Below are 23406 nucleotides of genomic sequence, written 5' to 3'. Positions count from 1 at the left end.
TCGGGGCACCTGCGGCTGCCCCGTTGGCGCCAACAGCCCTGGTCGCTGATTGGCTCCTTGCCACTTTTTAAACCCCCCGGCTCCCTGTTACCAGGGTCAGACCGCCCTGCGAACCTACGCTTTTGCTAGGCAAGCACCGCGCCCTCCGACAATCTCCTGCTCTGTTTTCTCCTGTCTGTTACCCATTGCTGACCTGTTTCTGGACCCGTTCCTGCCCTGCTCTTCCGTCCCGGCCATCGACCTGTTTTGCCCCACTTCCTGCCTGATACTTGTTGCCGACCTTTTTTCTGGACTCGATTACCGCCCTTGCTCCCCTGTCCCGGCTACCGACCAGCTTTCCTGCCACCAACGACTATCCTCGCTCGACGCGGATTTTACCACAACATTTGAAATTCAAGCATTTCTAATTATTTTAAGCACCCTGTTATTATTATTATACGAAGCTACCTGACCTTACTTACCAATGTGACTACGTCAATGTTGCCGCACAAATTGTCTTTTTTTTATGAAGCGGCTCTTTCGGCTCCGCTCACTATCAAAAGCCGGGTCTTTCGGCTCCCATACGACTCTTCCGCGTTCCTGCCGACGGTCATCGGATCACGGAAGCAAGCACTGCTCTCTATTAAAATAACACTGAGTTTAACGAACGCTATTGGTTCCTGTCTCTGTCTCTGGCTTGTGACAAAATAAAGAGTTTGCACGCGCATCATGAATTGAAGGGACTGAGGCTGCAATGATGACTTTAAGCCAGAAGATGGCGGCACAGAGTATCAAAGTTCAAAATTCCATGCAGCTCTTACCAAAGTATTGTCTGCCATTGGAACTATTATGTTTATTGTGCAATATACCGTATTTTCCGCACTATAAGGCGCACCGTGTTATAAGGCGCACCTTCAATGAATGATATATTTTTAAACTTTTTCCGTACATAAGGCGCACCCCATTATAAGGCGCTATAAGTGCATGCTGGTTTAAGATCAGGTAATTGTGCAATTTTGTAATTGTAATCCTGTGCAGTCCTTCGAGACATTTTTGTGATTAAGGGCGTCATAAATAAATGTGACTTAACTTGACTCGGCTACAGTAGAGGATGTAGTTACGTTATGCAACCGTTAGATGGTGCCGCGCTATAGGGAATGTCAACAAAACAGTCAGATAGGTCAGTCAAACTTTATTAATAGATAACAAACAAGCTTTCCACAACTCCATTCACTCCCAAAATGAATAAACAGCCGTTTTATTATTTTCTCTGAGGTAAAGCATTTTCGTGACCCATCTTTAACATCTTTGAACAACAGCAAGGCATAACATTTTACTTTTCCTCCATTTAGTCAACACGCAAAAAAACGTCTGATACTGTTATGGTAAATTAAACGTTAGTGCAATCGCAATATAGTGACACTCGTAATGTGCAAAAACAACAAGTGCAAAACAATAAAAGTAAAGCAATAACATAATAACTGTAAAACGTAAAACGTTGTAGTGGGTTTTACATAATTCACCCATGGAACCATTGTTCAGTTAGCGAGTTCCTAGGGGGACTCTTAATTCTGCCGGCTCGAGCCACTCTCGCGTTGGATTCATTAATGTTGAACTCTCTCGCTGCTGCTCTATTCCCGTGTTCTACTGCGTGACTGATCGCCTTGAGTTTAAACTCTGCGTTGTAAGCGTGTCTCTTAATAGGAGCCATTTCAGGGTCTTTATACAAACGCACAAATAAAAGAGAATCGTTGTTTAATATTTCCCAGTATGCACAGCGCACTTCTTCTTCTACGCGAAAAATGGAGTCGGTGGCTGCTTACCGTAAGTTGCGAGACCTTGTAATTCAATATTGATCCATATATAAGGCGCACCGGATTATAAGGCGCATAGTCAGCTTTTTTTTTAAAAATCTGATTTTATGTGCGCCTTATAGTGCGGAAAATACGGTACAAATGCTGGTACGATACAAAATGAGTATGGTTTTAAATCACACGGTACTTTTTAGTTTAGCTGTGCACCATAAGGCCATCGAGAACTTCGAAAAGAGTCGGTCCATTTTTTCTTCATTTCATACTTCGTGACCATCGTTGAATTACCGCAGCGAGGACCGTTCCCCTGAGTGCGGACAGCATGGCCCCTGGGGCCCCCGCACGGCTCATAAACAGATGCGTCCTTGTCCCCGGCCAAGTGCGAGCACTGGAGTGTCAAAGAGGGGAGGGGGACAATAATTGTGAAGAATTGAAAGCTAAATATTGGCTTTATCTCCTCAGTAATAAAAGGGCCATGAAATTGATTTAATGCCGGAGCGCTTCTCTTGGGTGGCTTCTTACAGCGCCAGCACAAAAACAATGAGCGGCAGCCATCTATTAATTAACCCGACTAATCCTGCAAAAGTTAATCTCTCACCGCAACTTTGCAACTAACTTCCGAGCCGCCGCGTCTTTTGGGGCGTCGTGACAAAGGCGGGAAGCGTGAAAACCTGGACGGCCTCATTTCGGCTGGTTTACCAGCGCGGCAGATTTGGGGAGGCCATTTCACGGTGTTTTTATAATACCTCTCTCCTCAATGTGTCGCTTTATGAAGTCATTCTCTCGAGAGTGCATTCAGAAATTTTAGTTTTCGGACGCCTGGTTCGAAGACAGGGTCTGGAATGACCTAGTTCTCAGTCGTCCGCCTGTTTCTGACACGAAACGGAGCGGGAATCGGGAAAAAAGGACCCATTCGCGTAGAGGGTGCGCACACTCGATCCGGGGATCGATGGTCGCGGAGTGGATTAGAAATCCAAACCAAAGAAAAGTTGTCAAAAACAAACAAACGGATCAGACCAAAAAACAAAACAGGATCAAATACGGGCGGATTCACAGAACTAGGCATTTAACAGGTTTTAACAGAAGTCTCACGGAGTTTAACCAGGTTTAACAAACGTTCCAGCAACTCACAGTACAAAGGAGCGCGCTTAGGTACTCCAAGAGCAATCAGTCCAATGTGTCTCAGCCGGTGTCAAGGGGCAGGGCCAGCTGGGCGCCATGACAACCGTGCAGGACATGACAGTTTCGTTCCCTTTCTCGGGAAAAATCGGGAGAAGGATATGTGCCATCATCCACATTTACCTCCTACTCCAGTTTTCTTGTTACTATTTACTCTCCTTTATGCGATATGCTAAAAAAAATATTTTTTTGTTTTAGGAGAATTTTAAAAAAATCATTTAAATCAGATATAACAGTCAGTTATTTATCGTTTTATTATAGCTTTTCAATCAAGTCATTGCCAATTTAATGTTTAGAATTATTATATAATTTTATTTACACTTTTTTAATTTTGGTGCATCCCTATTAAGTGCTAGTTAAACAGTTACAAAATTTATTTAAATAATAATTTTCATTACTCTACCACATTAACCCAAAACCATGGGGTCAAATATAAAACCGACATAACAATATATGTTGATGTTGATGGATCACCACAAACCTGTCTTTTTTCATTTTCTCCTTTTATACTTCCTTTTTTTCTTAACTTCTTTATACAACATAATCATTCGTAATATAATGCATCCAAGCAAGTGAGCCGTTTGAGAGCCGGCTCTTTAATGAGATGAGCCGAAAAAGCCGGTTCTCTAAAAAGAGACGGACTTTCACTACACAACTCAAAGTGGAGATCGCCGTGCGGACGAAAACTCGAACCGCGAGACCAAAACAACAATGGCGGATCTGCCTGACGAAAAGTTTGGAGTGCGGTAAATCTTTGTTAAAAAATGATCATGACAATTTGGTGTCAAAAAAGTTGCGTCCCCAGCAAAAATAATGCGTCTAGGACGCAGGGACGTTGATCGACTCCAAAAAGTTGTGGAGGGCGTCCATTTTGGATCCACGCGCTTCTAGCACAAGGACATCGAGGCGGACACAGCCCGCCTAACTCGATTTCCCCCCCAAAAAACCTTAGACGACTGCAACCGGAGAGGATAGCGAGCTCATTTGGTTGCAAGAGAGGCGAGCATATCCCGTGGTGATAATTTTCGGCGGCTGATTAGCCGTCGACGGCGCGGAGCCCAGAGTGAGGAATCTCATCACGGGCGCTAATGACATGCCATTCCTGCCTTGAAAGAAGAACCCGGGCCTTGGGCAGGGACCCGCGTCTGTCACCCACCTCTTGCTACTATGTTCATTAAGTCCCAACAATGTAATTACAATCCACTGATACTGCTTCGGATTAATTACAAGCTGATTAGGCTGATATTTGTTGGGAATAATTTCATCTCAAAGAATGGCGTTTAAGGCTTATTGACGTCTTTACTTCATTAGAGCCTTCTAAACATTCGGACAACGCCGTTCCGGTAGATTGCTCGCTGTTCTCCATTGTTTGGCTAGTGAGATGGTTTTCATCTCTGTTAGCTTGCATGCTAACCACACTCTTACTTTACAGGGTTGGGTAGGGTTACTTTAACTTGATTACCGTATTTTCCGCACTATAAGGCGCACCTAAAAGGCGCACCTAAAAGACTTTATTTTTTTCCAAAGCTGACCATGCGCCTTTTAATACAGTGCGCCTTATATATGGATCAATATTAAGTCGCAAAGTCTTGCAACTAAGGCAAGCAGCCGCCGACTAGATTTTCCCCCGAAGGCGAAGTCGTCCGCGGTTGTCACGAGGTGGGAGACCGGACCAGAACGGAGGCAGGAGGCAGGAAGGGAGAACTCAATTGCGTAGACAATCATATTTAACAAAATAAAAGTCGTCCAAAAACTCCGGGACAAAACAGAACAAAAACATTCTTACACTCAGAATGGTCAAGTACAGGTTTCCTCCGACTCGAACTAAACAGGACAGGGCATAACAGAACAGAAAAGGTGTAATGAGCCAATACCCGCAATACCCACAACCCAACCTTAAGTAGCAGCCACGCAAATAGCTGATCTGCTTCAGCTGGTGCCCAGGGGGCGGGGCAGACCGGTCGCCACAGCGACCATGACAGCGGTGTATGCTGGGATTTATATACCGCCGTTTCATTTCCTAACCTATGTGTCAATCATCATTTGAATCGGTCACTATTGGCTGAAGTTATTCGGAGGTAAAAGGGGCAGATCATTTTTATCATTTACATGCTCGCATAGGCTAAAGGGGCGAAACAAAGCCTGCAATTGGCCGAAAAAGATGAATGTGAATCACACGTTGGGTTGCACTACGGCATAGAGGAAACATTTTTTACTATTCTGTATTTGTAAATATTTTACTCACCTGGATTTATTACTCTCACGGTTGTAAGAAGACCATGGTTACGTATCATTATTGAACGTGATGGCTGCAAGAGGACTTAGGTGAGCTATGCGGCTTTATATTTTCCCGGTATCTTGTTTTAGAACGATCTTGATGTTTCTGAGTCTATTTTTAAACTCAATTCAAGTGTTTATTGTCATATGCACAGTAAAGAACCCCGTTTCCCTCCACAATAAAATTCTTGCCAGCAAAAAATCAAATGTAAACTAAGAATTGTTTGGCATTTCTTGAATCCCAAGACTTTAACCTTCCGAATGATATTTGGAACGAAGCATTTGAGTGATTGGTGACATCGTACAGACACTGTTTCCGTACATGTCTGAGACACGTATTTGCTTCTTTGCAAGCTTTCGAAATATTAAGGGGGTAATAAGTTTGACTGAACTATCTGACTGTTTTGTCGACGTTCCCATTGTAGCGCCTTATAATCCGGTGCGCCTTATGTATGGAAAATATAGGACCAAAAACTATTTTTTTGGGGGTGCGCCCTATAACCCGGTGCGCCTTATAGTGCGGAAAATACGGTACTTTCAATTACTTTTGGATTACTCCAATACCAAATATGCAAATAAAAGACAAAATAAACTAAATATGAATAAAATGATGACTCACAACACGTGGTAAGCTTTCTCTCCTGGCTTTGATCTCCGGCAAAACGAACATAAAATGCGACAGAAACAAAATGAAAATAAATCCAAACAGCTTGCCAACATCATTTTTGCCGTTCGATATATTCCGTTACTCCCCAAGCCTGCACAAAATTGAGTCATTTTATTCCTATTTAGTTTCTTTTGTCTTTTATTAGCATATTTGGTATTGGAGTAATCCAAAAGTCATTGAAAGTAATCAGGTTAAAGTAACCCCACCCAACCCTGCGAGTCGTACATCGCAGTTGATCGCACACCATAAAAGTGTCATCAAGTCCAGAGGTTGATCTCAGGATATACAAATCCCCAAACCCTCCGAGCAATGTTATTTCATTAATCTAATCTGCTGCCCTGTGTAATTTGTAAACCCGCCACACTTTGTTTAAAGATTTGTAGCCCCCAAGAAGGTTTTTATTTTTTTTTATTTTTTATTTTAGAGATATTTCAGGCACTTATCACTGAACAAGCAAAATGGAATGCCTTGCCGATAGAAGATTGGATTCGGCAGCTTGGAGTGGTCGGGAGCTGCAGTGCTCAATTTTGCGGCCAGAGGGCGTTAGAGACCCCGAAGTTGTATTTTCTGGGGGTACCTTGACACGAAATCTAACCAAAGACATTCACTAAGGCCCTCACAGTCAACCTTCCTTTTTTTTTATTTGGTCACCTGTGATACTGCCATCATTTGCTGAAATTGTGTTTTATTTTAAACTGAGGTCAGCATTACTAGTGGGCTACATTGTCACAGTTCCCCATTGCCCTCACTTGGCCGCGCCCGTTTGGCGCCAGCTGCCTTATTGGCTTCCCTCCTATTTAAGCTCAGTGCTCTCACTCACCCCTTGTCAGTCAGTCAATAAACCTCTGCACCCAAAGACGTGTGTTTTGACTCTGTCCGGTATCCTGCTTGTGAATCCTGTCGGGTATTGATCCCGTCTATCTCGTCCTGTTTGATATCTGACTCCAGTCCCCAGTGTCTGGTATCGATCCCGTCTGTCTCGTCCTGTCTGATATCTGACTCTAGTCTCCAGTATCGGGTATCGATCCCGTCTATCTCGTCCTGTCTGATATCTGACTCTAGTCTCCAGTGTCGGGTATCGATCCTGTCTATCTCGTCCTGTTTGATATATTACTCCAGTCTCCAGTGTCTGGTATCGATCCCGTCTGTCTCGTCCTCTCTGATATCTTGCTACATTCTCCGGTATCCAGTATCAATTCCCCCTGTCTCATCTTGTCTGATATCCTGCGCCAGTCTCCAGTATCTGGTATCGATCTTGTCTGTCTCGGCCTGTCTGATATCTGACTCCAGTCTCCAGTATGTGGTATGGATCTTGTCTGTCCTGTCCGGTATCGATCCCGTCAGTCACCGGACTGCTTGTGTATCTGGTATCGATCCAGTCTGTCCAGTATCTGCTCGTGTATCTTGTATCGATCCTGTCTGTCCTGTCCTGTCTGGTATCTACCCCGTCTGTCCAGTATCTGCTTGTGTATCTGGTATCGCACCGCTCTGTCCCGTCCTGTCCGGTATCGATCCCGTCTGTCACCGGACTGCTTGTGTATCTGGTATCGATCCTGTCTGTCCCGTCCTGTCCGGTATCGACCCAGTCTGTCCAGTATCTGCTCGTGTATCTTGTATCGATCCTGTCTGTCCCGTACTGTCCGGTATCGACCCCGTCTGTCCGGTCTTTGCTCGTCTATCTGGTATAGATCTCGTCGGCCTCTTGCTTCCTGTTTTTCCACGCCGGACTTCCGTCTTACTTCTTCCGCCCAGCGATCGCCGATTCACTGGCGTTTGTGTTCACGTGCCCCATTCCCGTAAAATAAAGCTTGTGTGAAAACGTTACGCATCTGGGTCCTCCTCCTGTTCTGGTTCTGACATACATATTTTTGAATTTATGACGGAGGCCGCAGCCACTAAAAATGTTTATTAATTAAGGGCTATAACTGGCCCCAAGTTTTAATTTTTGTGCATCCCTATTAAGTGCTAGTTAAACAGTTACAACCAGGTAATAAAGATAATAAGAAATAGTTAACATAGTAACACCATAGTAATAGTATAATTTGTTATCTTAGAAACGTGTATATCAAACTGCTTTCTGTAGTGCAGTCATTAGTGTCAGGACCAGAAAAGAAACAGGACCCACTTGCGTGACGTTTACCACAAGTTTTATTGAAAGAGAGAGGAAATTCGCTGGGCGCGGGAAGCAAGTCGCTCTCATACTCGGATTGTGATCCGAACACGGAAGTGGATCTTCCGTAGCGAGTGATGGCAGTGTCAGGGACGGAAAAAACAAGTCGGTAGCCGGGACTGGGAGAGCAAGGCGTGGTCGGGGTCGGAAGCTAGTCGTAAGCCAGAACAGGAGAGTAGAAGAGGCCGTAAGCCGGGACAGGAGAACAGACGTGGTCGGGAGCAAAACAGGTCGTAGCCGGAGACACTTCACACTGGACATTCCTGGTTCAGTTATTCGAATAATTTTATTTTTTTATCGGTGTAGAAAGTTAATTTGCTTTTACTCAATAAATAATCATTATTTTTTTGTGCCTATTTTCTGGCACATTACATGCTAAATATATGTCACGGTCGCCATGGCTACCAGTCTGCCGCGCCCCCGAACTCAACTGAAGCAGATCAGCTGATTGCTGGTCTGCTATTTAAGGCTGGATTGTGGGTTTGGCGGGCGCTGGCTCATTACACAATCCCAGGTCTGTTATGCCTTGTCCTGTTTTAGGTTTAAACATTTTCCGTCTGTTATGCCTTGTCCTGTTGAGTTCGTGCCGGAGGAACTCTGTATTGTTCTGTTTTGGTCCCAGAGTATTGGGCGACTTTTATTTTGTTAAATAAAACTTATGATCGTCAACGCATATGAGTTCTCCCTTCCTGCCTCCTGCCTCCGTTCTGGTCCGGTCACTCCTTCCAGTTCCACCACGCCTCGTGACAATATAGGGTTTGTTTTGTTTTGTTTTTCGTAATTTTACTATGTTTTACATATTCATTGATTAATGAAGATAACAACCGGTTATTGGAAAATCATAGATTGTTGCTCCAAGAAGATGCCTCAACTGATCATTTTTAAACTCTCCATTTTCTTATATCTCATCAGATCCCGTGCGTCTTCTTCCCAGACAAAACATTTCACCTGCAATCCAATAAAACTTGAGAAAATGCAAATAGCTCTCAAATTAATGAAGTTACGATAATCTTGTCTCAATTTGCTCTCAAATTGACGTCCTCCGCTTAAAATCTGGGCCTGGTTTGTCAAACATCCGGCTGATAAACTCGACTTGGTCTATTACATTGTAATAACAGCATGCAGGTTAATTGCACCTTCTGCTGTGTAGTGCAAGAATTTTATCTTCGTCTGCTTCTTAATACGTTGCTGTTGTGTTTAGATCGAGAAAAAAGGGAATGAAAACCGATTTTCCAGTCCCACTGTGTATTATATAGCGACCCCTAGTGTTGTAAAAGTCATTCATTTGTTGAAATGAAACACTATTAATTCAACTTCCGTAAATTCCGGACTATAGAGCGCATCTGATTTTAAGCCGCACTCACCACATTTTAAGAGGAAAACCGATTTCTTACTTACACAAGCCGCACCTGTATATAAGCCGCATGCGCCCACATTATAACATGTAATACAATCACAAAATTAGCCCAAACCCGGCTTTGAGTCCCGCGATTGTAACTGAATGTAAAGTACACGGTCTAAAAACCACAGAAGAAATATAGAAAGAAAGTAATTACAAAATACAGCAAAAATAATAAAGGAAGAAAAAAAAACAGACAGCAAAACTGCAAAAAGAGTGGGACAGAAAGCAAAAAAAAAAAAAAAAGCAAAAAAGAAAGAGCAAGAAAGACAGAAAGAAGGAGAAAGGGGGGAAGAAAGAAAAAGTAAAAGTAAACAGCACGAACGAAAACAGGAAAATTGACATTGAAACAGAAATAAAGCAAAATGATACCGGTACTTAAGGTTTGATGCAGACCTGCATAGTCCGGGTACCCGGTGAAACTAATCCAAGGAAAAAAAGTCTATATTTCCAAAGGTAAGGGTGGGAAACATATATATCCACTATTGTCCGCCGCGTAGGAACCTCGGGCCGCCTGTTTGACACCTGTGATTTAAGTCATGAAACGATCAAATGTGGGCAGCACGGCGGCGCAGTGGTTAGCGCATGTGCGGCACAGTTCATGTCTTGCGAACCTCCTGCGTGGGTTCAAATCCAGCTCCAGACTTCCTGTGCGGAGTTTGTATGTTCTCCCCGTGCTTGCGTGGGTTCAAATCCAGCTCCAGACTTCCTGTGCAGAGTTTGTATGTTCTCCCCGTGCTTGCGTGGGTTCAAATCCAGCTCCAGACTTCCTGTGCGGAGTTTCTATGTTCTCCCCGTGCTTGCGTGGGTTTCCTCCGGGCACTCCGGTTTCCTCCCACATTCCAAAAAACATGCATTTCAGGTTAATTGGCCGGTCCGAAGTGTCCCTAGGTGTGAATGAGCGAGCGAGTTGTCTGTCCCCGTGTGCCCTGCGATTGGCTGGCAACCAGTTCAGGGTGTCCCCTGCCCACTGCCCGATGATTACTGGGATGGGCTCCAGCACCCCCGCGACCCTACTGAGGACAAGCGGTGTAGCTAATGAGATGAGACGACTCCATCCATTCATTGTCTGCACTGCTTATCCTCAGTAGGGCCGCGGGGGTGCTGGAGCCCATCGCAGTTATCTTCGGGCAGTGGGCAGGGGACACCCTGAACTGGTTGCCAGCCAGTCGCAGGGCCAAATACAACTCAAATACCGAAATTCTCGTATTTAGAAGTGCTAGTATAGAGAGTTACCACTGTCGATTGCGAAAACCCGGAGAGCAGGTGTGAATGAGCGAGTGAGTTGTCTGTCCCCGTGTGCCCTGCGATTGGCTGGCAACCAGTTTAGGGTGTCCCCTGCCCACTGCCCGATGACTGCTGGGATGGGCTCCAGCACCCCCGCGACCCTACTGAGGACAAGCGGTGTAGCTAATGAGATGAGATGAGACGATCAAACGTGGCCAAATCGAGTTGCCGTACTTTTTGAAAATGTGTCCAAATTGAGCTTATGTGGTCAATGGTCAATGAAAATCACTGCACTTTTCCATATTTTCCCCCATTCGATTGTATTTTTTAATTTTTGACTTATTTTGTGTGTTTGCGTGCAGGCTTCCCAGCGACGGCGTACGGACCGGTGGCGGCGGCGGCGGTCGTAGCAGCGCGTGGCTCAGGTAGGGGGGCCCGTGGAAGAGGCGGCTACCTGGCGTACCCACAGAGCACAGGGCCAGGTAAACGCTCTGTCCACGTTCGCTGTGGCTGCTGCTCTCTTCCACTTCTACCGCTCTGCTTCCTACCATAGACGTAGTCGCCCCGGCTCTCGCAAGCGTTAACTCTCCCGAAGCTTCCGACGAAGAGTTAGTTAGTTAGTTAGTTTATTCAACCAATAATCTTCACATAAAAATCATCGGAAAGAGGGGTGGGGGGTTAATACTCGCAGGGCAACTCACCGCCGTTTAATTTAAGACTTAAATTAATTCTTTTTTCTTCTATTCCCCCCTTCCTTTAAGTCGTGTTGTGCCTAGTTTTACATCATATTTGGTCATGCTGGGACGAAAGAAGCAAAAACAACCCGAAGAGCCGTTTAGGACCCGAAAGAGCCGGTTCTTTTTAGTGAGCCGAGCCGAAGAAGCCGGTTCTCGAAAAACTCTACTGACTTTACTCAACTTCGTTCTACTTCGACCTTGACTTCCTTTCACAAGGTATCCATTTCTTTTTTTTCCCTGATATATTTTGTCGCATAATACTAACATTTTTGGGGGCTTATTTAGTCGGTTGCAAGATACAGAACTGTACTTAGTCACATTTTTAGTGGAAGTACAATGTTGGCAACAAGATTCACTTTATATAATTGGAAATTAACTTTTTCTTCTTTTTTCCGTGTTTTTTTCTACTTTTTTGTAAATTCCTTTAAAAAAAATCTCATTGTGTTTATTTTTTCCGAGCTTTTTTTACTTTTTTCTTTTTGTTCTCTATTTACTTTTTTCCTTTGTTTCTTTCTTTTCTTTTTTGGGGGGCTTTTTTCTAAATTTTTCCTTCTTTTTTTTCTCTTCCTTTTGTTTCTTTTTTTCTCAGCTTTTCACAATTTTTTCATATTGGTATTTTTTTCTTTTTTGTTCTATTCTCCCTTTCCTTTAAGTCATGTTGTGCCTAATTTTACATCATATTTGGTCATGTTGGGATTAAAGAAGTGAAAACAACCCGAAGAGCCGTTAAGGACCCGAAAGAGCCGGTTCCTTTTAGTGAGCCGAGCCGAAGAAGCCGGTTCTCGAAAAACTCTACTGACTTTACTCAACTTCGTTCTACTTCGACCTTGACTTCCAAATACCGCATTTAGAACACAACGTCGGGGGAACCCTTGTATTTTTACCTTCGTGCACTGTAACTTTGACTTAAGTCGCTTCTTAATTAGTCATTTTGAGCCCTCATTTTTGTGCGCTGGCTAGATTTTCTTGCTGAGAATGTGCGAGCAGTGCACAATTGCGCAGACGTGCAGCTTAGAGGGAACACTGGTCCCAAACCACTGAGTCGATGAAAAACAAAGCCATGGTTTGGATTTCTGGCCAGATTCATTGGCTATAAGCGTCTTCAACAGAGTTTGTCCACATGTTTAACACATCGATTGACACGTCGGCTTCAATCAGATGCCTAGATTTTTTCCACAACTGTAGATCATTCAATAGTTGTCAAAAGCGAGCTCGCGACCTGCAACCTCACTTCATCTTGCTGCCGACGGAGGAAAACGTCTTTAAAACGTAACCCGGGTTCTCCATTTTCCACGCCGTGCTCGCCAATCACGATCATTCGAATCGACATCAGTGCGCGAGATGCACGGTCCTTCGCTGTTTGTTTCAGCGTGCGTCCCCGGGACGCAACTTTTTCAACACCAAATTGTCATTATTACCCGATTACTTTTTTTTAACAAAGATTTACCGCACTCCAAACTTTTCGTCAGGCAGATCCGCCATTGTTGTTTTGGTCTCGCGCCGATCTCCGCAAACAAGATCTCGTTGCTTCTAGGTGACGTCATTGTTTTGGCGGTTGTCGAGTGAAAGAAGTATGCCTCCGTAAAAACAGTTGGTATTGGGTGCAAATCAACAAAAATTTGGTCATTTCTTCAGTGTCGGTAATAAGTCGAAACATAATACATTAAGTGCTAACAACGGCGATAATTCCGGCACGAAAAAACAGCGGAGGAATTTTTCAGAAGACCGCGAAGGCAAGGAAAACACGTGTGTTGAAGCGAACGATTCGACGAAAGAGAAACAAAAGAATACTCCTAGCAAGAAAAGGACTTTTCCGCCAAAATGGACTCAATTATATTCCTGGTTACGCTATGAGGAGGATGATAATGGAGGCTGTTTATCGCTTTTGTTGGTATTAGGTGCAAATCAACCAAAAATTGGTAATTCCTTCAATGTCGGTAATAAGTTGAAACATAATACATTAGGTGCTAACAACGGCAATAATTCCGGCACAAAAAAACGGTGGAGAAATTCTTCAGAAGACCGCGAAGGCAAGGAAAACACGTGTGCTGAAGCGAACGATTCGACGAAAGATAAACAAAAGAATACTCCTAGCATGAAAAGGACTTTTCTGCCAAAATCAACTCAATTATTTTCCTGGTCACGCTATGAGCAGGATGATAATGGAGGCTAAATGTTCTGTGATGCGTGCACCCAGCGTGACAAAAAAACTGGATTGCATAAATCATTTCGCAATACGAACTTTGAGAAAAGCACATTGGATCGGCACAACGACAATGAAAACCGCAAATTAGCTATGGAAATTCTGTTGCTGCAATTTTACCTTGAGAAGGCATTACAACTGTGGCGGGACTGCAAACCACGAAGATTATATGAACCGAAAAATCTGTAGTGATCAAAACTGCATGAATATATAGACTAATATTTCAGCAATATTATTTTGTATAAAGTACAATATTTTTGTGAACTGAGAAATGCTTGTTAAATGCTTGAAATGGTTGCTCAACAAGTCTGCTTAAAAATGACGCCGACGTTGGTCTCTGGTGGCTTCGCTTTGCCATTGCATTTCTTCTTTCCTTGTCATTAACGGCAACTGGCATTAGTTCTGATGGTTTTTTCCTACGAAGCATTATCGCCCCCTAGTTTTTGCGCTCAAGAGGACAGGTGCATGCTACACCTTTTTTTTTTCTTGCCTTTTTTTCTTCAAAACAAACCATTAGCGCCACCATCTTGGCAACGCGTGTCATTAAAGGAGCGGGGATGTTGATTTGGGCTTGGCAGCAGCCGGGAAGTAAATGACCTGATGGCAGCCATCGGGAACAGTTTATTTCTGACAGCTGCAAATGGAAGGTAGATAAGTATCATTAAGGACATGGGCCGATGAATCATGTTTTTGACTGCTTAGCTAGTTTTTTTTTTGTTTTTCGTTTTGTTTTATTTCTTTTTTTGTCTTTCCATTGTTGAAAAAGTGTTGCCATAGGCAACCTTCAGGACAGGGTTGGGTAGGGTTACTTTAACTGGATTACTTTCAATGACTTTTGGATGACTCCGATACCAAATATGCTAATAAAAGACAAAAGAAACTAAATATGAATAAAATGAATACATTTTGTGCAGGCTTGGGGAGTAACAGAATACATGGAACGGCAAAAATGATGTTGGCAAGCTGTTTGGATTTATTTTCATTTTTTTTCTGTCGCATTTGATGTTCGTTTTGCCGGAGATCAAAGAGATCAAAGCCAGGAGAGAAAGCTTACCACGTGTTGTGAGTTATCGTTTTATTCCTATTTAGTTTATTTTGTCTTTTATTAGCATATTTGGTATTGGAGTAATCGAAAAGTCATTGAAAGTAATCCAGTTAAAGTAACCCTACCCAACCCTGATTTTATGTTAGTTTTGCCGGAGATCAAAGCCAGGAGAGAAAGCTTACCACGTGTTGTGAGTCATCGTTTTATTCATTTTTAGTTTCTTTTGTCTTTTATTAGCATATTTGGTATTGGAGTAATCCAAAAGTCATTGAAAGTAATCCAGTTAAAGTAACCCTACCCAACCCTACTTCAGGATGACAAAATACGACCCAGTTAGCTAAGCTTTAAGCGAAATTTAATCTCAAGGTGGCCAGACCAATAATATTCTACTTACCTCATGGTTGTCGGTCGCTAGCAGCGTTGGACGGAACGGCAGTTCCGTGACAGGTAGGCAGAATCGATACGTCTTAGCGGGCAGGTCGATGGCCAGGGCAGGAGAGTAGATCGTAAACTCGGGGCAGAAACAGGTCGGAACCAAAGGCAGGAATCAAAACGGGAGAGTAGTCTTTGGTACTTGGTAATCTGGCGAAACACACAGGAACACAGAAGTACGGTCTGACGTCCTTTTCTGGGCGCTGACCGCTTAAGAAGAGAACGTCAGCCAATCAGAGAGCGCGCTCCAGCGAGCCAAACGAAATGCTAGCAATAATAGCAAACATCAAGGACACTAATATTTATAACTAGTCTTGCGGATGTTAGCCATAGTGGTAAACAATGTGTAGCTGGATTTGAACCCTGGACCTCCACACTGTGGGGCTCATGCTAACCACCAAGTCACTGTGCCACCTTTAGTGCAAGTATTGTTTTCAAAATTTAAGTTTTTTTAGTTTTTAGCCTTTTTCTTCAAAATTATTGTCAGTAACGCCATTTTCGCATGACAATATGATATCACGGAGGGGGGCCTTAACTATTGCCTTGAGGTTGGCTCGCGGGCCGCAAGTTTAGGACCCTTGCTTTAAGGAATCAGTTCTGGCCCTCTGTTCTCAAGCTGTTTAGTCACAGCAGCCATTGATTTCTTCAGAAGGAAATTCATCTCATCTCATCTCATCAGCCGTACCGCTTATCCTCATTAGGGTCGCGGGAGCCCATCCCAGCCATCTCCGGGCAGTGGGCAGGGGACACCCTGAACTGGTTGCCAGCCAATCGCAGGGCACACAGGGACAGACAACTCATTCGCTCATTCACACCTAGGGACACTTCGGACCGGCCAATTCACCTGTAATGCATGTTTTTGGAATGTGGGAGGAAACCGGAGTGCCCGGAGGAAACCCACGCAAGCACAGGGAGAACATACAAACTCCGCACAGGAAGTCTGGAGCTGGATTTGAACCCACGAAAGGTTCCCATGACATGAACTGTGCCGCACAAGCGCTAACCACTGCGCCGCCGTGCTGCCCTCAGAAGGAAATTGATTTTACTTATTTTTTTGGACGTTTTTACCTTTTTTAAAGAAAAAAGAAATATCAAAAAAATAATAACTAAAAAGTTAGTAGTATTACTATTTACCACTATGGCTTGAATTGGGCATTGTGACTAAGCATGACCTCTACCAATAGGACAAAAGTGGCCTAGCTCTACTTTTTTGGCCATAAACAGTCACTGCAGAACATTCTTTGGGGTTTGTCTCCACCTACAGCTCGTCTTGAGTACTACACTTAGATCAGTCAAGTCCTCACTGAAGGACACTTTGTTTTTTTCAGTCAGCAGCTTGGACCAAAACCACGATTCAGGACTACGAAAGGCGTTGTTTGTCTTTCTTTCCCCCCCTTACCTTCCTTTGGGAAGGGCAAGGGAAGAATCCTTCTAGGAATTGGGACACTGCTTCCTACTTATTTTCAAGCGCCGTGGCAATTGTTCATTGTCCAATTTGGTTTTGTTTCTTCTCAAAACAGTAACATTCGGACTCTGGTTCAATGGTTCCTAGCTCTTCCTCCTTCCTCTACCCCAAGGGTGTTCAACATGGTGGCCGCGGGCACCTCAGCTCTCCTCGGGGGGCACCTGGGTGCCCGCGGACCAGTTCTGGGTCGTTATGATCTTCTAGTAAAATAATTTTTTTGGGGTGGTTTACTGGGACAAATTAACCCTACTTCCTCCTTATCTCTCTTCTTCTCTTTTTTTAACTTTTCTTTTTCTATTTCTATTTCTAACATTGTACTTCCACTCAAAAATGTGATTAAGTACAGTTCTGTATCTTACAACCGACGAAATAAGCCCCCCAAAATGTTAATATTATGCGACAAAATATATCAGGAAATAAAAAGAAATGGATATCTTGTGAAATAATTGTAGGAACAAACGACGTTTGCAATAGTACATGAGTCAATTCATTCAAAAGAGAAAAATCAGCAAAATGTCAAATTTTGGACATGTTTGATCATGACTTAGTTGCCACACTTGGGATTGCTGTTGCTCACTGTTGTTTCAAGCGTTGCTCACCGACTTTTTGTGAACGCTCAGACCCGTAAGGAAAATGACAGGGAACATTGCTTCTAGTATTCGCAAAGTGTCCTCCTGGTGTCACGGTAGAAATTCTATACAGTAGAAGCAGGATTTATTTATTTATTTGCCCCCTTCTTCTCATTGCCATGTTTTCTCCAGCGGAGAACTTATGTGACCGTCATGTCCCAAAGAAGGTCTCCATCAATTTCCTTGGCAATCATTTAGTCATCTTCCACGGTGCCTGGGAGGGCAGCAATGTGTGCCGTGGCCTCAATCAATCCCAGGTCCATTCGTCCCACACGTTAATCCACAGCGCTCGACCTCTGCGCTAAAAAGCTCTCCACGTGTATTTGCTGCAGGGTTTAGCAGGAATAGGCATACTAAGACCAATATCGGGCACGATACTCTGAGACAGGGATCGGTTACGGCAGTAGCTCGGGAGGTAGAGCGCTCGTCTCGGGATCAAGGGATCCCAGTTCGAATCCCGGCTCGTCCGTGTTACATGTCCAAGTGTCCTTGGGTAAGACACTGAACCCCTAATAAAACAAGTACCGTATTTTCCGCACTATAAGGCGCACCTAAAAGCCTTTATTTTTTTCAAAAGCTGACCATGCGCCTTATAATACAGTGCGCCTTATTTATGGATCAATTTTAAAGTTGCAAAGTTTTCCAACTAACTTACAGCCGCCGACTAGATTTTCCCCCGAACGCCAAGTAGTACGCGGTGTATGCTAGGATTTATTTACCGGCGTTTCATTGGCTAACTAATGTGTCAATCATCATTTGAATCGATCACTATTGGCTAAAGTTATTCGGAGGTCAAGGGGCGGATCCTTTTTATCATTTACAGGCTGCCATTGGCTTAAACGGCAAACAAAGCCTGCAATTGGCCGAAAAAGATGAATGCGTATAGCATGTGGCTGACGGCATAGAGAAAGCATTTTTTTCTATTCTGTATTTGTAAATATTGTATTCTCCTGGATTTACTACCCTCACGGATATAAGAGGACATTGGCTGCACATTATTATGAACACAACGACTTCGGTGAGCTACTCCGGGTTTTATATTGTCCCTGTATCTTGTTTCAGACTGAACTCGATGTTTCTGTGATAAGCTGTGCAGATAATGGATGGAATGGAGTGTTTATTTTTAAATTAAACTCAATTCCAAGTGTTTATTGTCATATGCACAGTAAAGTTGCGAGCGAAAAAGAAAATAGAAACTAAGGAATGGTTGGCATTTCTTGAATCCCAAGACTTTAACCTTCCGAATGATATTTGGAACGATGCATTTGAGTGACGTATTTGCGTCTTTGCAAGCTTTGGGAATGTTAAGGGGGTAATAAGTTGGACTGAACTATCTGACTGTTTTGTCCACGTTCCTATTGTAGCGCCTTATAATCCGGTGCGTCTTATGTATGTCAAAAATAGGACCAAAAACTATTTTTTCGGGGTGCGCCCAATAACCCGGTGCGCCTTATAGTAAAAGGGGCGGCAGTAGCTCAGGAGGTAGAGCGATCGTTTTAGGATTAAGGGATCCTAGTTCGAATCCCAGCTTGTCCGTGTTACATGTCGAAGTGTCCTTGGGTAAGACATTGAACCCCCAATTACCCCCAATAAGCAGGTTAGCGCCTTACATGGCTGCACAGATCACGGCCGCTATTGGGAAATGTGGAGCACATTGTAAAGCGCTTTGGGAAGTCATCGACTTGAAAAGCGCTATATAAATGCAGATCATTTCATTTACAGTTACTAGATACCTTACTCAAAGAGTAACTCAGTTACACGGCTGAGAACTGATTCCAAAAAGTAATATGTTACTCTAAAAGGTACAATTGGTCACAACTCTTCGCATATACTCGCAAATAAGCCTAAATAGCATTTAACCTGACCCACTAACTGTCAAGAACCGGAACAGGAGGAGAACCCAAATGTGTGACATTTGTCAGACAAGCTTTTATCTTACGGGAAATGGGGCTTCATGCACGTTGGGCAGCCGGTCTGGCGTGGAAAGACAGGAAGCCGGAGATCGATTCCAATTGCCTGAGTTGATATCGGACGTATGGGGTCGATACCGGACAGGACGGGACAGACAGACAGGATAGATAATGAAACAGGATATCGAAAATAAACAGGACAAACAAGACGGGAATGAAAACTGGCGAGAATAATAAACAGGACAAAAATAGACGGGAAAAAAACTGGAAACCGATATTAAACAGGACAAAAATAAACGCGAACAATACCGAACTGGAAATACCGACAGGGAAACAGGACAAAAATAAACGCGAACAATACCGAACTGGAAATACCGACAGGGAAACAGGACAAAAATAAACGCGAACAATACCGAACTGGATCTACCAACAGGAAAACAGGACCGAGTCAGAACCAACATCTTGCGGGGCAGAAGTTCTTTGACGGACTGACAAACTAAGAGAGAGCGCACTGAGCTTAAAAAGACAATCTCTTAATTGGCAGCAGCTGGCGCCACACGGGCGGGGCCAATTGGGCGCCATGGCAACCGTGACAGAATGAGCAGTAAGGAAAAGAAAAGAAAGGAATGTAGGGAGGAAAACTCTTGAGCAGGCTTCCCGGCACCAAAGCGAAGGCCATCTTGATTGATAGTTACCTGACCTGACTGCCCATTTTGCACATTTGGTTAGCTGCTCCTCTTGCACTCTTTGCACTACTGTATAATACTCATAGCTATAATTATTTAGTATATTATTAGTACTTCAATACTCCAACTCAATACAACATTTCATTTATATCTGTACATTCAAGGAAACTGTGCGGGTCAGATGTATCGACATTTCGTTATGTATACACGTGTACAAGAATGACAATAAAGTGAATCCGAATCTGAAGTTAGCGGACCCCAAGAGGAAACAATTGTAAACTCTTCCCATCACCAAAACGAAGGCCATCTTGATTAATAGTTAGCAGACCCCAAGAGGATACAATTTTTACAAGAATACAAACATTGGATGTAATCTTTGGCTTCGTAAAAGCCACTTTTAAGGATAAAATCACACAAAGGCACATTCAAACTTTAATCAAACCGTAATTTCCCTTACAGTGAGAATATCTCCATGAGGAGAAACTCAGTGTGCTCTAACTCCGCTTGAGCCACAATAACTGTTTCAGTTGTACCTTGTTGGTAAAGATACTAACAACACGGTCACGCAGCACAACAGAGTGAGTGGTTATTGGATCGGGCGTTCTATTTAAAACGCGTCAGAGTACAGTGGAACCTCGGTTTTCGAACGCCTCTCAGTTCGAACAAATCGGAGTCCGACCAAAAATTTCGAGAAATTCTTGCTTTGCTGTTCGGTCAAAAAAATCGGAGTTCGAACGCCGGTAATGCATGAGTGCGTACGCTAGGGTGCCATGCTGAGCGGCGTACGGGTGTTTTAGCCCCTTATTATGCCTCAGAAGAAAGTCAGTGCAAGCTGCAAAGTTGCTACAGGTGAAAAAAGAAAAGTAGTGCGTACAACTATTGCATTTAAGAAAGAAATAATAGCTCCACCGTCCACCTGCGCCTTCTGCTGACCACCACAAATTTAAGAAATCCTATTCATAATTCTTTTCTTTATCCTTTTTTTTTTTTTTTTACACGTTCATGTTAGCGTAATCTTTCGTGCGGAAGATTACGATAACGCGAACGTACGATTAGCCTGGGTTAGCTTCATGTTTACGTTAAGCATTCAGGGTGTTGGAACGGAGCCCCCTTTCCAATGAACAGAACACCACTTGTTGTGGAGACCCGGGTGCTAAATGTCTTGTAAACGACCTGATTTTTTTATTTTTACACGTTCATGTTTGCGTAATCTTTCGTACGGAAGATTACGATAACGCGGACGTACGATTAGCCTGCATTAGCTTTATGTTTACGTTAAACATTCAAAGTAAACATTCAGGGTGTTGGAACGGATTAAACTGATTTACATTATTTTTAATGGGAAAAATGATTTCGGCGATCGAACAAATCGGTTTTCGAACAGGGTTCTGGAACGGATTATGGTCGAGAACCGAGGTTCCACTGTACTGGTCATAGAGAAAGGGGGTAGCGTTCCCTAGTACCGCGTCAGTCCCAGCACTGACTGAGACCACCCGTGTTTTGTTTCCTTTTGTTTTTGTCTAAAGCTCAACAGAAAAAGTTGTGAAGTGCAAGAGAGGGCAAAAAGTCCCTTTGCGATTCTGCCACAAAGCGTTGGCAGCTGGGGGAGCAGATGCTCAGAGGTTACATCCCCTTAGGGACGCGGCAGCTTTGCCCTCCAGGGTCTGCATACACAACACTCTTCTCTTTAAAGAACCCATGCTTGAAGGCTTCGTGCACCAGCGAGGAGAGACTTTAGGGGGTTATTTCGGCCCTGTTGCTCCCTCTACAGGTGAAAAAACTGAAATATATTAGGTGCTGTAATCACACATTGCATTTTTTGGGACATCCATTGTAAATATTTTCCAGGTTGTGAATACATGGGCGAAATAATCCTAACTTTGAGTTTAACTAGCAAAGATATGCTCCAGTGCCAAAGGAGATAAGCCAAAGACTTTGCATGCTAAACACTGACATGGCTCGTCGCCCTATTGGATTTTGCTGCAAACTTCCTGCAAAGTACATCTCAAAACTTTATGATATGATAATATGGGAGAGGAATGATTATTGATTTTTTTTTTACAACTGACACTGATGCAGATTAATAAGAAAATAACAGCCTATAAGGCGCACCTGAAAGACCCCAAAATTTGCCATAAATTAGAAAGTGCGCCCTTTAGACTAGAGATAGATAGATAGATAGATACATAGATAAATACTTTATTCATCCCCGTAGGGAAATTCACACTTCCAGCAGTCTACCTCGTTGTTTATTAACAGATTAACATGATGCCCTAGGGGTGCTTGCAGCGGAGTGGATGACGTCACACGCTAGTCCAAAAGTTCGACATCCCTGCGGCAGATGGAAATCTTTTCTTTGTGTCCAGGGATACACCACCTCGTGTTAGCAAGTCCGCCTCCTCTCCGATTCCCCCAGGCTTTCGTGTCTCTGTATAGCGGCGCTGAAGCCGGATAGCTCCGGGTAGCTCCGGGTGCCTACACGTTAGCGTCCGGAATGCTAAACGTGAGCCACGTTTCCGCAAAACACAGCAACTGCGCTCCCTGTGCGCTTCGATGTTTTCCACCAGCACTCGATGATCTTATTTGGTCGTGAGTTCGCATTTACCATGATTACGGATGGTACCGAAGACTTATAACGCCGCTAGCCGCTTAGCTAGCTAGCTAGCTAGCTAGATAGATAGATAGATAGATAGATAGATAGATAGATAGATAGATAGATACTTTATTAATTCCCGTAGGAAAATCCACACGTCCAGCAGTATCCTTTCATTAAAAAATAAAATAAAAGATATAGAATACAAAAATACCCAATATAGCGTGCTAATAAAGAGCATTTGAATAGTGTTATGAAAAATACACAATGTAATAAAAATAGGGTAATATGCAAATGTGGGGTTGGGGTTTAATGTGGGCTTTTACTCCCCCGGGTGGAGTTAAAGAGCCTCATGGAACCATTTATGAATGCATCAAGTTAATTCTGTTGCGAAACAAGATTTCTTAATATGTATGATTTCTGTGTGCCTTAAACTTGTCTGCCTTATGACTATAAATATTTATCTAATTAAAGCGGCAAGTAATACATATCAAGTTATTCTTCATTTAAATATTTTTGGAAACTAATCCCTTGGATTCTTACGTTCAGATCATCCAGTAAACCATAGGTGTCAAACAGGCGGCCCGCGGGCCAGATCAGGCCCGCTAAGGGATTGATTCCGGCCCGTGAGACAACAACCAGAGAAGCGCAAGAGAAAAACGAGCTGCAGGTTAAAATATGTCTGTCAACTTGGTGTTACTGAAGCCAGGTGCCTCTCACAAAGACACTGTGCTTGCATTTATTTCTCTCTCTCTCTCTCTCTCTCTCTCTCTCTCTCTCTCTCTATCTCTCTCTCTCTTTCCTTCTCTCTCTCTCTCTCTCTCTCTCCCACCCCTTTTCTCCCACGCTCTGTCTTTGTCTCTTTCACTCTCCGGTCTCTCTCTCTCTCTTCCTTTGTTGCTCTTTGTCTCTTTCTCTCTCTGTGTCTTTTTAACTAATTTTGCTCTTATTTCCTTTTCTCTCTTCCTGCCCTTTGCGCTTTCTTTTCTCTTTTCTC

The 23406-nt window shown here is 43.5% G+C and overlaps 1 protein-coding gene across 4 annotated transcripts in view; it reads left to right on the top strand.

The window, feature by feature from the left end:
- Positions 1-23406, top strand: part of msi2b (musashi RNA-binding protein 2b) — a 576812-nt gene that overhangs the window by 516685 nt on the left and 36721 nt on the right. For 2 of the 4 annotated variants that reach the window (XM_088320755.1, XM_088320757.1), the window contains exon 11: positions 11072-11191. In XM_088320755.1, the coding sequence (XP_088176881.1) occupies positions 11072-11191 (120 nt within the window). The remainder of the gene's footprint in view (positions 1-11071; positions 11192-23406) is intronic. The other 2 variants (XM_088320758.1, XM_088320756.1) reach the window with 1 other exon arrangement.

This window comes from Urocampus carinirostris, chromosome 17, assembly GCF_059441175.1.
Source record: "Urocampus carinirostris isolate Australia breed hairy pipefish chromosome 17, RoL_Ucar_1.0, whole genome shotgun sequence".
NCBI classification, from domain to species: domain Eukaryota; kingdom Metazoa; phylum Chordata; class Actinopteri; order Syngnathiformes; family Syngnathidae; genus Urocampus; species Urocampus carinirostris.
This window is presented reverse-complemented; position numbering and strand designations above follow the sequence as displayed.